We start from the raw sequence: 15,352 nt of genomic DNA on the forward strand, positions 1-15,352 counted from the left end.
GAGGCAGGTCTAAAAGATGGAAGGCATGGGAAGAGGGCTGGATGCCAATGGGCAGTCATGGGAGGGCTCCTGTTCTTGTCTCAAGTGGAAACTTCAATAGAAAATGTACCGTTTACTTTACAGATGGCAACCCGCCATTAAGGATTATCCGCAGAGGTGTAGCTTTTGGGAGGTGGGGCGTTTGAGGTGTTACACCCCACCAATAAATGCATTTTCTGGTAAATAGTTGGGTACAGATGAGGGGTCTGTCAGATTTCACAAGGAATGTTTACACACACACAGACAGGCAAAACACACACATACTCTCTTCCTCTCTCTGTTTTGAAAGTCTTCAAAAATGTTGGTTATTTGACAAAATATTGTTTTCTCTCACTTCGTACCCCTACCAATCCACATTAGTCTTCCTTTCCACTGCCCCTTTAACCCCTTTCATGCACCCTGCTTGTCGTCTAGGGTATTTTAACATATGCCAGCGTGATTGTTGGAAAATCTGAAACTCACACCTCCATCAGTCTTACTGACCAAGCTACGCCCCTGATAATCCGACTTGAATGCCTCAGACCTTGGGATATTGAGACCTTTGTGCCTCTTCTAGACAATCCAGGAAGCAAGTGTCAGGGAAGTAGCAGGCCAGACAAGAACAAACCAGTGTAGCCCCTTTAGAAACCTAATTAAGACATAGTTGCAAGGATCACCTGGTGAGCTACATTTTATGGTGCCATAAGCAACATGTTGCTCACAAGCTACACATTGGGGAGTACGGCTTGATAAAAAGCCTGGAAATAACACTTGAAATACAACCACCCTAAACTGGCTTCACAGTTTCAGATAGTTGATTCACACCTCTGTGTGCGAATTGTTTCTTAAAAGTGATATAAGATCTACCCCAGGTTTTTTCCAGTTCTAAGAACTCTTATGGCCAGGGAAGGGAGTACTTTGCATAGTACTCAGAGAGCTGTTGTGCAAACACAGCATTTGCTTATACATTTCGCACTGTTACTGCCTGACAGGCCCTTTCCCAGAAGTGTTGGGAGCACAACTGTATAGATCTCTTCCTGGAAGACCGATATACCACTGCTGATGTGCCTGGAAGCCTGTCTACCTGCCTACCTGCCTGCAGAGGGAGGGAAGGAGCTGCCTGCCCTGCAAAAGGGCAGATTGTCTAGGAAGCAGCAAGGTGCAGTGCATCCCCGGTGGCAGTGGGTGCACCCAGAACAGCAAACTGCTGGAGAGCGATCCGGGAGGACCCAGGCATTAGAGTGGTCCCCCAGGGTCACCTGATGGCAGGGCCAGACTGGGAACCATAACCGGCCCTGGCAAAGTGCTCGACTGCCCCCCCTCCCCACTAGGGGGGTGGGAGGTGCCGCCGAGCTCTTTGCCGGGGTTGGTTTTCTGCCGATTTTGTTACAGGGCCGATTTTGCAGCTATGCTGCAAAAACAGCCCTGAACAAAAACGGCCCCCAAGGGCCCAATACCGGCCCCCACCCTTGAGGCGCGCCGGGGGATTGCCCGGTGCCCGCTATGGCCAGTCCGGGCCTGCCCGATGGTTGCAGGCAGTAACAGCAACTCCGAAACTGCATGATTGCCAAGATGTGATCGGGGTGTGATCGTTTATTTATACATTTTTATATAGCGCAAACTTTACCTAAAGGTGTCAGAGCGCTTTACAATAGTACCAGTTAAATTACATAAGGACTTCAGAGTCAATGAATTACATAAAAGATACAAACAGATAAACTCTAAATTCACATAAGAATGGTAGTAAGTGCATAAGTTCACTACAGATACTAGTGGTTAGAGTTACATATTTACACAAGTTGCAAATTCACTCAAGGAAAAGATGCAAACAGATAAATTCACATAAGAATGGTAGTAAGTAAATAAGTCTACTACCGATACTAGTCATTAGAGTTACATATCTACAAGTAGCAAATTTATTCAAGGTTACATTTTAAGAAAAGATGAAGCGATTAGGGTTGGAAAAATATATATTACATATTTACACCGCATGATCTTCGCGCCATTGCTGAGGTTCTTGGGATGCTCGTTCAGCCAGGCCTTCAGGGTGTTGTTGCACTCACAGGTGGTGATTTTTAACCTAGAGGGATCCCTGAACTGGTGATGTCCAGATTTTCTAAAGGGTTGATGGGATGGTGGCTTACCAGCTGTGCCCTAGCACAATGAAGTGGCTGTCAGTCCTCCTCAAAGCAGCTGTGCCGGGGCAGCAGGTCAATCGTGTGTTGCCAACAGCCTGTGCGGGGAGTGCAACTGCAAAAGTTGTGAATAGCCTTGGTTGGGTTACATCTGCCAAAATTGTAGCCAGCCCGTGTGGGGCTAATCCTGCCAAAGTTGAGACCAGCCCGTGAGTGGCTACAACTGCTGAAGATGTGACCTGCCCATGCGGGGCTACATCTGCCAAAGGTGTGACCGACCCATGCAGTGATGCATCAGCCAAACTCCTGATCAGCACACATGGGGCTGAAACTGCTGAGTGTAGTAAGACCCTGTCGTGGCTTTGCCTGTGGACCCATCGTCAAGTCCCAAAGATACCAAATCAGAAGCGGCACCTTCCGCTCACATGAGAGCCGGAACAGGCGGACCACTGAACGCAGACAGGAGCGTGAAGCAGAAGAGAGGCAAAGACTGACTGCCTGCCTGAGTGCCCTCACTCATCTGAGTGTGTGGGCAAACTCTAGGTATCGGGTGGGTTGAGTGAGACCTGAAGGACTGAGATCACCCGTGAGCGGGTTATGGGCTGAAAGACTACGCGCACATGCTGTTTTGGGGATGATTTAATCTGCACCTGTGCTTGATGCATGCAACTCCTGTTTTCCACTAGAAATAAAAGGGGAGCTTCCCAGTACCAGGAAGAGAGCCTGGGGCAAGGAGGACAGTAAGGGAATGGAGTGGGCACTGCACCTGTGCCCAGAATTACTAACGTGTTTTGCTGCTAGTAGTGTGTACTATTGAGTGCCGGTATGTAATAAAGTACTTTCTTTCTTGTAAAGACAAGCAAGGATCCGGACATTCCCTTTTATTGATTGCATAATGATCGTTGAGCTCAGGCTCCCCCCACTACTTTTCCCAGAAGCCTATGACTGATCACCCTCACTATCATGGAGGTCAAGTGCCAAAAAGTGTTATACTTGGCACAGTTTGCAGAGCCACAGTTGAGGCCCAGTAGACCCTGCTTGTGAAGTGGATTCCCAAATGGGGTCGAGAATAGCAAATGTGTCACATTCCCTTACACCACCCTAAGACCCTGTGGGCCTAAGATACATACATGGAAGTTTCAAAGAAAGGCCCAAATTGTGCACTACCCTTTTGCAACTTGTCTTCCATTTTGCATGTAATCCTAAGATTGATTGTCACATGCCAAAATGTCTACTTGGAGAGAGGCATAAATCTACCCGCCTAATAAGTACTAATTAGGCAGCTCGCTATTTGAAACTCCTGTGATTGGCTACAAACAATGATGGTGTCTTCTAAAATAGATTAGACATTTATCCCTGCATTAACATTCCCAAATTAGAAACCTTTATTAAAGGAGCCACTATTCCTTAAAACGAAAATGTCTGCCTTAAAAAATTATTTTTCCTATTTGAGATTAGACAGTGGGCTGGGCATACAGTGCTTTCTTGGATGACCATCTGCTCTCCTCGAGGGCACCCAGCATGATTCTCAAAGGAGAAGCTGTCAACAGGGACATCAGAAACCACCCTAACTGGCAGTCAGTATCTAATCAATGGTGTCTAACGTAATTGTGGTTGCAAATCATTAATGCAGTTGACAGCGAATAAAAGAAACGTTTGGTGAGTTGGAAAGGCGTTTGACTTATAAGTTTTAGTAACTGGTAAAAACATTTTTCCGGTTGCAAACCCTGTGATTTAGTGAATCCTTGTTTCTGTGACTATATTAGGGCTTTGTACATCATGCCTTATTTTCGTTAATGATACAGAATCGAAAAGATGTCTGTAGCCTGATTATTATTTTTTTTAACAAATTTTATTCATCAAATGCCACATATATCGCAGGGCTCTGTACCCCAGAGCCCTCTGCCCAATCCGTAACCAACATCATAACTTTGTCTTGTTTTTTAACTAAAGGGAAGAAATGTAGCAGGGATGGAGAAGTGCGATGCAGATGAAAAATACCCCCTGCTTTTATTTTTAAAACAGAAACCCTCCTCCTTTGCCAACTAACCCACCAACCCCCTCAAGTCGCACAACCAACCCCTGAAGCACAATCAGAACCCTGCCACTCACCACACCCGCCGCCCAACCCATACACCCATACAGAACCTGATTATTGAATATTTTTCCATACCTCTTCATTTATAGCAGCTTTTTAATAAGGTATTTCGGGTTTCATGCAGATCCAAAGGGTGTGGGGGAAAGTAGAATTGGGGTGTCAAAACAGTTTTGATTTACTGATAACTTTGGCACTGTTTGTTGGATTTATAAAAATATAGGCAGATACTTGTTTAGCCTACTCTTGATTTTCTCAGTTTCATTCAGGAATGTCAAGAGGACTGTCAAAGAAGTGTTCATCTATACTGCGATAAGACCATTTAGAGCGCGTTAGGCCAATAGAAGTGTATCGACAGGATCCGTTAAGATATTTACATATTGTATTACTGATGACAATGTTGTATGTGTGTTTACTGTGCTTATAGATATTTAAAAACAATAAAATAGATTTGAAATAAAGAAGTGTTCATTTGTTAATAAATTTGGCACAGTTCCATGAATCCACATAAATGGAGTGGAGTAGTGTGGCTCACTGGTTAGAGGCGGCAGGCCTGAGAGCAGAAGTCAGCCCGGGACCAGGGTTCAATTCCCGACGCGGCAGGGTCGTGGACCTTGGTCAGCGGACTCGATAATTCTCGCTTCGGTGCTTACTCTAATCAGGGGTTACACTCGGCAACTCTGGGCATTAGCTTGCCTAATCTCCACAACGGCCCCACCAATTCCGGGGATGCCTGGCTCCACCTTGGGGACTCCCAGCAAGGGACCATCCCACAGGGAAAGCCAGGACGGGTTCCCCAGAGTTATACAGCGCCGGGACGCCCCGTTGCTGGGGCAGCTGTGCGCTTTACAAGTATACTACATTTATACTACATGTTGGCAGGTGTTTTGAAGGTTTATAGTTTTGTCATTGATGTCAAGTTTTGATCAGTTTCGTTTGGGTGGGGCAAACATAAATGGGGGCAATAAAAATTCAATTTACTAATAACTCTGATGCTGTTTGATGAATCTGCGTGAAATTTGGCAGCTAGGTAATTAAGTCCAGTACAAGGCCAGGCAAGTCTTATGATCATCCTCCATTGTGAACGGCCAAATCGGGTTAGCCACAGGGCCTCGCAAAAGTCCATACATAGAGTAGAATTGGCTCATAGCAGGTGGATATAGTACATCATTAAAAAAATCCATGAAAATCACTGAAAAATGCACAGTTAGAGGTCAGCAATGGTTCAGCAAAAATAGAAACAAAAAAGCCCTGGAATTTGCCCCGAGTGGTGTGCAATGCACAATGGACACCATAACTCATGCCCTCTGCCATGCTCAGTACACCTGCTAGCTCATGTCAGGTTAAACAAGCATTGGAAATGCAATAGGTCTCGGATTTATTTGAGTTAGAGCTAATGACATTGTAAATGGCAATGTCTTTTAGCCATGTGTTATGGAGTGTATGCATGTGGTGTGTAGTGGAATTATGTGGGTTGGATTGGAATTGTAGCAATGGTGGCATGCTGCGCTTTTGAATAATATGTTTAAAAGTAAAGTGCACCCATGGGCGTCCGCAGACATTTTTCCAGGTGGGGGCAAAATGTTAACGTCATCACCATCCTCCGACATGATGTGTGCCAGGTGGGGCACAAGAAACACTGGGGCGCAGAACTGGGATAGACTCAATTAAATGCCAGGAATCCAGGACATGTGACTGACCCTGTCACAGGCCAACAAACACCACCTGTAGGGAAAACGCTAAACTTTCTGACAAGGTGCTTTATCTCTGTCTGCTAGGTGTGCAGGCTTCCGGGTCCTCGATCCAACACCAATCAAGGCTGTCTTCAGCATGATTCGATTTTTATCAGAATACTTTAAAACAGCCTATGATTAAAGCACCAGATTAAATATACTGTGGGCACAGTGTATGTTAGGGATTATTTGTAGCACACATATTTACCAATTTTGGCTACTTGGTGCTAGAATTCATGATAACTTTTATCCAAAGTTAAAGCACAACGTCAAAGTTAGTAATAAATAATGCATCAATCACACACGCTAGTGATTCGCCAATTGGTGCTCCCTTTACTAGAATTCCCCGGGCATTGCAAAATTTTACACACATTCAATTAATTTATACAAAATAAAATTATAGGTCCAAATGTTAGCTATATTTTTTATAAGAAACTTAGAGTCCCTCTACGTGTAGTCAATGTCAAACTGACAACATGCCCACGTTTAGGGATACAATAATGGCCAGCTCCCTTATGCGGAAGCCCGGCACCGTAAATGTGTGGCACATGCAGTGCCCGCAGCAGCGGCACATCACAGGTCCAGGGATGCTGAGTCTTACACAGTGGTCGAAGTGGGGGAAAAAAGTAGGGGAACAGTGGGCGGAGAATCAAAGGGCGGGAATAACCCAAGGATTGGATCTGTGGGTGGAGCCAGAGGTGTGGCCAGAATGCGCGGACATCCCAATTTTTAGTATTTGTTTGGCATTTCACTGCCCAGTTTAATCAACCAATGGATACACATGATTATTTAAAGTTATAATGAGTTATTGACATTAAAATATATTCACAAAGTGGGATATGCTTCTAATCACAGAATGTACCAAATACAATAAAATGTGGAAACACAAGCCATTTGTCTCCGAGCCATGGAGTTTCTGTCATCAGCACTACACCCTTTTTCCACGACAGCAGTTCAAACATGAATGGCAAAATATCCTAGTTTGCAAATGTTTTCTCTAAAATTATGGTTCTGCCATATTTGCCTCATAATGCAAGATCTGCTGCATGATCTGATCATTTAAACTAATAAATTGTTTGTAGCTCAAACATATCAAAAGTTATTATAAAATGTGACTTGTGTTGCTGCAGAGTGGATGACCTATTGTAAAGGTTGACTGGTCACCTTTCTCACTGCTGCGTTTGTATGTTACACTGGTACTAATAAGGCAAAATCTTTCCAGAGACTGTTAGCATATGTACACATGTCAAAATAATAAAATATCTGAAAATATACTGAATTACGCTGCAGCCTTTTTTTAATACATAATTTAGTCAACACTATGGCATAATGTTGTCATCCTTTGCTGCATAATTAATTCCAGTGGCCCAACAACAGGCAGCACATGTTAAAAGTGCTTGTGAATGAAGCCGGGTGACTGTAAGTTTGCGAACTTAGTTTGGTGTGCGTGCAAATCGTGCATTACCAATCCCTCGTGAGTTGCACCTACTATTGCTGAAACAAGGCCAATTGAGCTACCTATGGGTGAGGCAGACTGGCCTCAAGGGCAGGGCCAGCCATAGCACTGGTGGTGTCCTGTGCATTAATGTTTGTTAGTGCCCACCAATGACCACCTCTGCCATGGATTCCATCACTACCACCCTTTAACTGTGCACCCCCAAGTTTCCATAACCACTCTCTCTCAGTTGCCTTTAATTTGATTTACAGCGCCACTCATACCATTGTAGGGTGTCAGAGCACTTTACATCACACACATTACACAGAGACAATCAATATGTGTGTAAATCACTGTATGGAAAATGTAACATAAGACAAAGGACTACAAGGTGTAGGAATCACATGACAACCATATAACCTGGATAGTTCTATAGTGATTGGTCTAGAGAAACACAATACCCGGAATTTAAAACGTAATACCATGGTGGGGGGTTCTCCTTAATAATCAGAATTGATTTCTGTCCAAAAGAACACTTTTTGGGACATTAGGATAATCAAAGACTGGGGGCGAGGGGGACATAACGCTCTAATTTATACCTTGCAGTTTGTATGCAGCACTTAGATGACAGTTAATAGCTCACTAACTCTAAGTTAGGATTTTAACTTATAAACTGCAAGTAACAAAAGGATCTCTCTGACAAAATCAGTAGCCCACTGACCTATTTACATTATGTGCACTTTGTGATCTGCGTGGCGCATGTTCTTTGCAGCTGGTACATTAACCCTCTGAGCTACCTTTCCATGAGTCAAAACTTCCACTAGACAAAATTCTGATCTCTCTCTAGGAAGAACATTAATCACCAGAGTCATCATGACATTTTTATTGTTGGCGAAAATTGCTGGAGGCCAGGAAGGAGGCTGCAAGCGTTTTTAAAACCATAATATACTTGCAAACAGTATGCCTCCACCTAAAGTCAGCACCCGGTGCGGTCACACTGGTTGCACCGCCCTAGAGCTGGCCCTTCACAAGGGTCCTGTGACCTCAGTGACTGTTGTTCTAGGGTGTGCTGCTTCATAGGCCTTCCCGCAAGACTGGAGGTGAACTTCAGTATGGCTAGTGGTGGACAAGCCTTGAAGGTTAACCTACACTTGTCATGTTAGGGTCCACCTGCTGGTGTGAAGACACCAGGACTCCTAAGGTGTTGCAAAGCCTTCTAAGGTCTAGCATGTGATTGTGCTCTCACAGGAGAGTGGTCTGGTGGACTGGTTATTAAGGCTGAACCTGGTTCCCAGTTCCAAATTCGGCAGCTCTGACCATAGTGCCACATCCTCTCCCCCACTGAGCACCGTACTGCCCCACTGAGAAAAACTCCCACTGTCTTCAACTACAACCCAATTGTTGCCCGCTATAAACACCGGGATGCGGCTCAATTTAAATTACGCACTAGACGAGCAATATGCGGCCTACAAAAAAAAAGTAACAACATCCTGGAAAAAGCAAACATTTATAGGGAATGCAAAATTTAGCAAACCATGGGAAATGTAAGCAGGAACAACATGGTTACCTTAATGCTTTTGCACTCACTATTCAGAAATCAGTGAGTGCTTTTGCCTGAAAAGTTAAGGATATGACTATGCACACTCACACACTGCTCACCCTGATACTCCAGTAGGGACATCTCTGGCCCCGCCCCCGGGGCAGCGAGAGTGTCTGCCTCTCGGGGAGGGGGGCAGACATGGGGCCTGATTCAATCACTCCAGATTGGGGCTGTCGCTTCCTGACACAGCACACACCTGGGGGGCTTTATAACCCTCTCTCGGGGTCTCCGCCCTCACCTATCCCACGCCATAGCAGCCATACGGCTAACCCTCTGAGGACGCAGACCCGACCCGCTCCCTGAACCAAGCCGACTCCGAGGTAAGGGCTCTCTTGTGGTACCTTTAGTTTCATTGCTTTCCATGTAGTTGGTAAGTGCAGTGTAGCGCTGCGTGCGTCTATGCGCTATACAGCAGGAGGCAGGCTTCTAGTGTTTTTTTCCTGGTTATTGGTACACAAAAACCACAGACCTTAAGAGGGCAGAATTCGCACATTACTCAGGCGCCGTGACACATTGGCACAACCCGCGTGATGCTTCACACTCCGCGTGATGCCCAGTCATACCTTCACACTCACCTCAGTGCTATATATAGTGCCGCGCTTCAGTGAGACAGTGTCTCAGCACTCCTGAGCACCATGGCATTGCTGATAATCAATCACCAGCGACACACAGGCTTGAGTGATTAGTGTTCGCGAAAGCGATCCAATTGCAAAAAAAAAAAAAAGCACGTGAGTGGTGCGCGCGCGCCACTGCGAGCATATGTGTTCAATATAATTGAAGATATATGGCCTCTGGTGCGCGTAACAGACACCAATAGGGCATGGGCGGATCTACACAACCGCCCATGGCCTATTGCGTGTTCTGTTTTAAAAACACACGCTCGCGAAGGCCAATGAAAATGGACTTAGGAAATAACACGCATGAGCTGCGTGGAATTTCCAGGTCCATTTTCAAAACCCCAGGAAAAGGACTCGCGCTGCGCGACACTGCATACGCAGTGTACGCTAGGCCCGAGCCCTAAAAATAAAAAAGAATGTCTAAAGGGAGTAGCCATGACATGGGCATGAGCTACGGGGTACATCCTGCATTGCACTGCTTAAGTGGAGCATTCCAGAGTTTTTTGGTTTTGTGTCAGCTCAACCATAACTAACTTTTAACTTTGTTTTTTTAAATCAGTGAATAGATAGACAGATAGACTTAATATCCAACACAAATGGTTAATTTGAGCAATAGCACTGGCAACTGAAACTGCTGTTGAAAGAGAGTGCCAAATGAGTTTCCATTGCCATAGTATATTTATTTGCTGAAACATAATATTAAAAAGTGATATCACTGAGATCCACATGATGTGTTTCATTTTCTCAAAGACTTAATCACGGTTAAATCCTGTCCTTTCTTTCATTTAGTTTTGTACTGTAAATGGGGTTCATTCTACAAGAATCGCACAGCTACAATAACATGTGGGAATTGTGGTTTATCGAGTCACTAGTGAGTTAATCAAAAACGAAATGTAAATAAATGTTAGCTCCCATGTGTAAATAATTGAATCCTGCACTCCAGGGGGATGGTATAACCATCATAGATTACCTATACACATTGTTAAAAGTTGAAACAGAAATTAAAATCAATATATTTTCCCTCTCCTTTTTTCTATTTCCAAAGTACTGAGCCTATTAATATATTCAATCTTACATTGTCTAAAACATTATCCGTTGTACCACTGGTGTAGCCTTTACTCCTCATCGTACCGCAAACAGCACGCAAACAGGGAAAAGGATATAGACCTTGGACGGCTTCGAGAAATACAGCTGCCATATCTAGAATGTTTCGTTCAAATTCCTTTATTATTTCCTGTTGAGAAAGAAAAACACTGTCAGACCAAATCGTATACTCTCGTTTGGAGGCAAATAGGTATCTTCTTCTGAATATTGAGGAATGGATCATCCAGACACACCAGACTTCACCCTCTTGTAATGGAACCATGAGTTGGTGGCATTAAGCAGTAAATACAGCTAGAATTTCAGAAAACATTTTTAAAATTTTTGTAGGAAGACATTAAGCTGAAGCCTCATTTAGACCTTTAAAGACCCCAGCCTTTGAGAGAGAGTCATTATCTGAAATGTTATCTATAAAATAGCGCTTCAACACCCCATCAGGGTTAACAAGCGCTATATAAATGCAAACCTTTTTCCCTCTTCTTTACCTCCACTATCCTTCTCAATCCAAATAACTGACTAACCTATCCACCACTCAAATTACTTTCATATTTCACTATACTAATTCACTCCTAATCCTTTATGGGTTCCCGAGTAGCGTGCTACTAACCAAAAAAGCGCTACTACACCCCATCAAGGGTATTTAGCGCTATATGAATGCAAACCTTTTTTCCCTATTCTATCCTTCTGAATCCAAATAAGTGACTAACATATCCCCCACTCAAATTACTTTCATATTTCACTATACTAATTCAATACTAATCCTTTATGGGTTTGGGAGTAGCGTGCTACCTGCCGAAAAAGTGCTTCGACGCCATGTCAGGGGTAATAAGCGCTATATAAATGTAATTAGAATACAATATTGCACAGGCAGATGCGCATTTGGCAAAACTGAACGATGGATGGGAGCCATGTTCCTGTCTGCTTGCCAATGTATGCAGAAGAAAAAAAATGTCTCTGACGCACATGGAGCATTTTTGTTTTCCTGCCAGGACCGCAATGCCTTGTATGGTGGTCCCAACTCTGGAAAATCAGTGACAGAAACCATGCCCGAAATAGGGCGAAATATCCAGAAGTATGACAATGGGGCTCTGTGGCAGATGCAGTTCCAGGTCAAAGGTCTCCATTGACAGAGCCAGCTGAGACTCCACCATCAAAATCTTGTGCTTCCACATCTCTAAATGCAGCAGGAGAACCACTGGTTTTGGAGGGCCGGTGCTTTGCAAAAGAGCAACTGACCTCCCACTAAACACACTTAAAAGCTCATAGAATGCCTATTTTTGTCGGGTATCTAATTGTTATTACTGGTTTTAAAAATCACATGACTACCTTTAGTAAGTAAGAGATCTACACATTGCAACCAGATACAACTTCAACTTGCCACTTCAAAAAATTCACAGAATAACTAATAGGTATGAATATCTGTGCCTCTTTTTATGCCTGCCTAGTTCACAGCAATTAGCAGTCTGTGCAAAAAATGTAAAAGTAAATACACAAAAAGTCTGATATGTTCATCAAAACTGGGTCTACAGTATTTGTCAGCAAAATAAACATTAGCCTAAAGAATGGAAAATTGTAATTTGAGTAGCATCCCCTAAAACAAACAGAACATGATACAAAACGTAATATCACTGAAGACGCTTATGAAGTGTTATTATCAGAGTAAGTAAACAAAGGTAAGAAATCTTACCTAATAAAAACAAGCATTGGCATAGCCAATAGGTCTCGCCTTTGGGACCGCATAAGTGTTTATCCGTGCAGCACATTATAGAGACTACTTTGAGAGGCGTACTCGCTCTGAAATTTTAACAGAAGTCTGTCTCAAAAGAACTCCGAGATGGAGGGTCGGAAGACAACACACAGAGACCAATTTGGGGCCATTTCACGAACAGGAGCGCAGAGGCAGAAGTGAATGGTGACCGACAGGCGTTCCTGCTTTGCAGGGTCAATCCCGATTCCGGCACAGAGAGGAGAGTTGGGGGCGGTCACATCTTCTCTCGACGATGGAGCCTGCTTTGGCTGAACCGTGACTCAGCCAGCCTGCTTGTGCTCTAGTTTACACGCTCAAGTCGCTATGCAAGAGTGAAAGAAACACTTACGGAATTGTGTATTTGTATTCTCGGAGTGAAGTGCGCCGAGGGAGGGGATTTGTTTTATTTAAGTGCACTGTGCCCCGAGCAGCCACGTGACCGGACTTCGTTATTTTACAAGAAGGGGTGCGGTCCCCAGAGGCTGCTTTAAATGCCTCCCATGGATTACATTGCAACAGAACAGGCTACATCAGAAGGCACTTTTCGAGGAACTGCGAGGTATGTTTTCACTTCTGCAGCACTTTTATCAGACGATGCTGAACAGTATTCCGCCGATTTCAACAGTGTCAGCTGGCGGCTGCTTCAAAGCGCTTCACGCGGATTCCATTATAAGCGCCTGAAGAGACTGTGCCATGCAACAAAGAATGTAGAACAAATGGCCAATGGTAAAAAAAAACTACATCCGAAAGAAAAGCTAGAATAAACATGCAAATACATGTAACGTTTATTAATGTCTGCCATTCAAAGAAAGTTACTTAGGACAATGTGATTTGTGAAAACATGTCAAATGCAGTTCCAACAAGTTGTGAATGAAAGAAGGGACAGAGAGGAGGAAAGGTGGGAGGGAACACGGCCTGGGGGAAGCTGGCTGGGGAGGGGGAGGAGAAATCCGAGTAAGGCTGTGTGCAGGGAGAGAGAGGGGAGGTGCTGGAGCTGGGGAACAGATGGCCGTGAAAGTTGATGGCGGTGGGAGGAAAAACGGCCTGGGGGAAGCTGGCTGGGGAGGGGGAGGAGAAATTCGAGTAAGGCTCTGTGCGGGTAGAGAGAGGGGAGGTGCTGGAGCTGGGGAACAGATGGCCGTGAAAGTTTATGGCCCAAAAGCACGTGCCTGAGGCCACGTGAACTCGAAGAAAACCGCACCGAAAAAGCCATAGTTTGACGAGTATTTTGACCACTAGAATTCTCTCCATTTTCCATTCCTGCGGAATGGAAAAAGGCGAGACCTAAAAAGAATAGTCCATAGGTGGAAATGTACTTGTACAAAACCCAAAAGTAGTGCGCTGCTCGGTGACGCCTGTCCTCCTGCTAAGCTGGAAAAAATCCACCAAACGCCCAATGGAAAGCACCCTTTTGCCCACAAATCTCACAGCCCAAACACCCAAATAGCTTGGAAGTTCGAAAAACTTTGAATATCCTAAAAATTTAAATATCTCAGAGTTTGCCAGAACCAGTTTGCTAAGTTCTAACACGAACGACTATGTGTATGCAACGTTCTTGCTCAATCCAGTTCACCACCATTCCTCTGATAGGAATGACACTATTTTAAGGCATTTCCTACAACATGCAAATGCATATGCGCAGGCCTACCTGATTATAGATGAGTAAATTAAGGTGTGCAGGCATACTGTAATAACTGAACTTATAAATGTTGCCGTGTATAAACTCCATCTTGCTGTAAAAACCCTTTCTTGACCTTCCACAAAGTTGTCTCCTACGTGACCCCGTGTCGGTGCCCTGGGCCGGTTTCTGCTGCACCCACGCACCTGTTTCAGGAACCTGTATAGACAACAGAAGAGGTCTGTCCCTAACCGGTCTGTCTCTGCCATCGGCCTATCACCTGGCCAGGTCACGAAACCCTCCTCACCCGCAAGGCATGAAAGTTGCCTCCAAACAGGAATATGTCCAGCGCACTCCTGAACTTCCACATTCCCCGGACTTTCCGTTGCCCCCAACACCTGAAATTCTGCTCCACACACCTGAATTCCTGCATACCAACAGACTTTCTGTCGTCCCCCTGCACCCGAGGGGAGTGTCTTCATCCTATAAAAGATGCTGCATGCCAAGGACACGTCGAACAGTCTCCTGACACCTACGCCATCAGTGGGTCTCGGACACTCTTCCATCTCTAGAGATTACCTTTATTTTGTATTAAAATAAATCTTTTGTTTCCTTGCTTCCAGAAGTGTGGTCTCCCTTTCTTTGGAATTACAAAATATTGATCATGCTAAGAGCTTCATTGGCAAGCTATGTGCTCATCCACTGGATCTCATGTACTGACTAGTGAATGGTAGGCTTGATCTGAATGTACTCTAACACCTATCAGGTATCTCAGCTTTGTTTCTGGTTGGGTATGAAAAATAAAAGTGTGCCATAGTTGAAAGTTCTGAAGTGTACAGTGAAATTAGGCTCATTGGTGTGGGACCAAGAGGTAAAAAGACAAATCAAGACACAAAATAGGAGGAAAGCAACAATGGTCGGGCGTATCTATGTGGAGCTTAGAATGGATCAAAACATATGACGGGGTGAAGAGTTCCTCAAATCGTTCAATATGTGACAACCTGAATGCTTTCCTGACACCTATTATGGGAACTTCTTCTACGTCACTATCATTGCTTACGTCCAACTGGTCCACCAGCTGCATCTCCAGAGTCATCAGTGCCTCAGTCAGCAAGGCGATCTCAAGATTGTAATCTGTTATCTTAGCATCCAGGATAGTAGGATCAGCGATATGCTGGAGCTCATTCAGAATCTGCATGGGTTAATGGAGTGAGAAGAATATAAATGTCAAAAGTCATTCACATGTTAATAAC

At 44.4% G+C, this 15,352-nt stretch overlaps 1 protein-coding gene across 1 annotated transcript in view; it reads right to left on the reverse strand.

Annotated features, from left to right (window-relative positions):
• Positions 1-15,352, reverse strand: part of DRC3 (dynein regulatory complex subunit 3) — a 162,001-nt gene that overhangs the window by 14,816 nt on the left and 131,833 nt on the right. Inside the window, exons 9-10 of the mRNA XM_078664218.1 lie at positions 15,160-15,291; positions 10,796-10,867 (exon numbers count right to left, since the gene is read on the reverse strand). Coding sequence (XP_078520344.1) covers positions 10,796-10,867; positions 15,160-15,291 — 204 coding nt within the window. The remainder of the gene's footprint in view (positions 1-10,795; positions 10,868-15,159; positions 15,292-15,352) is intronic.

The sequence above is a fragment of the Lissotriton helveticus genome, chromosome 10 (genome assembly GCF_964261635.1).
Source record: "Lissotriton helveticus chromosome 10, aLisHel1.1, whole genome shotgun sequence".
NCBI lineage: Eukaryota > Metazoa > Chordata > Amphibia > Caudata > Salamandridae > Lissotriton > Lissotriton helveticus.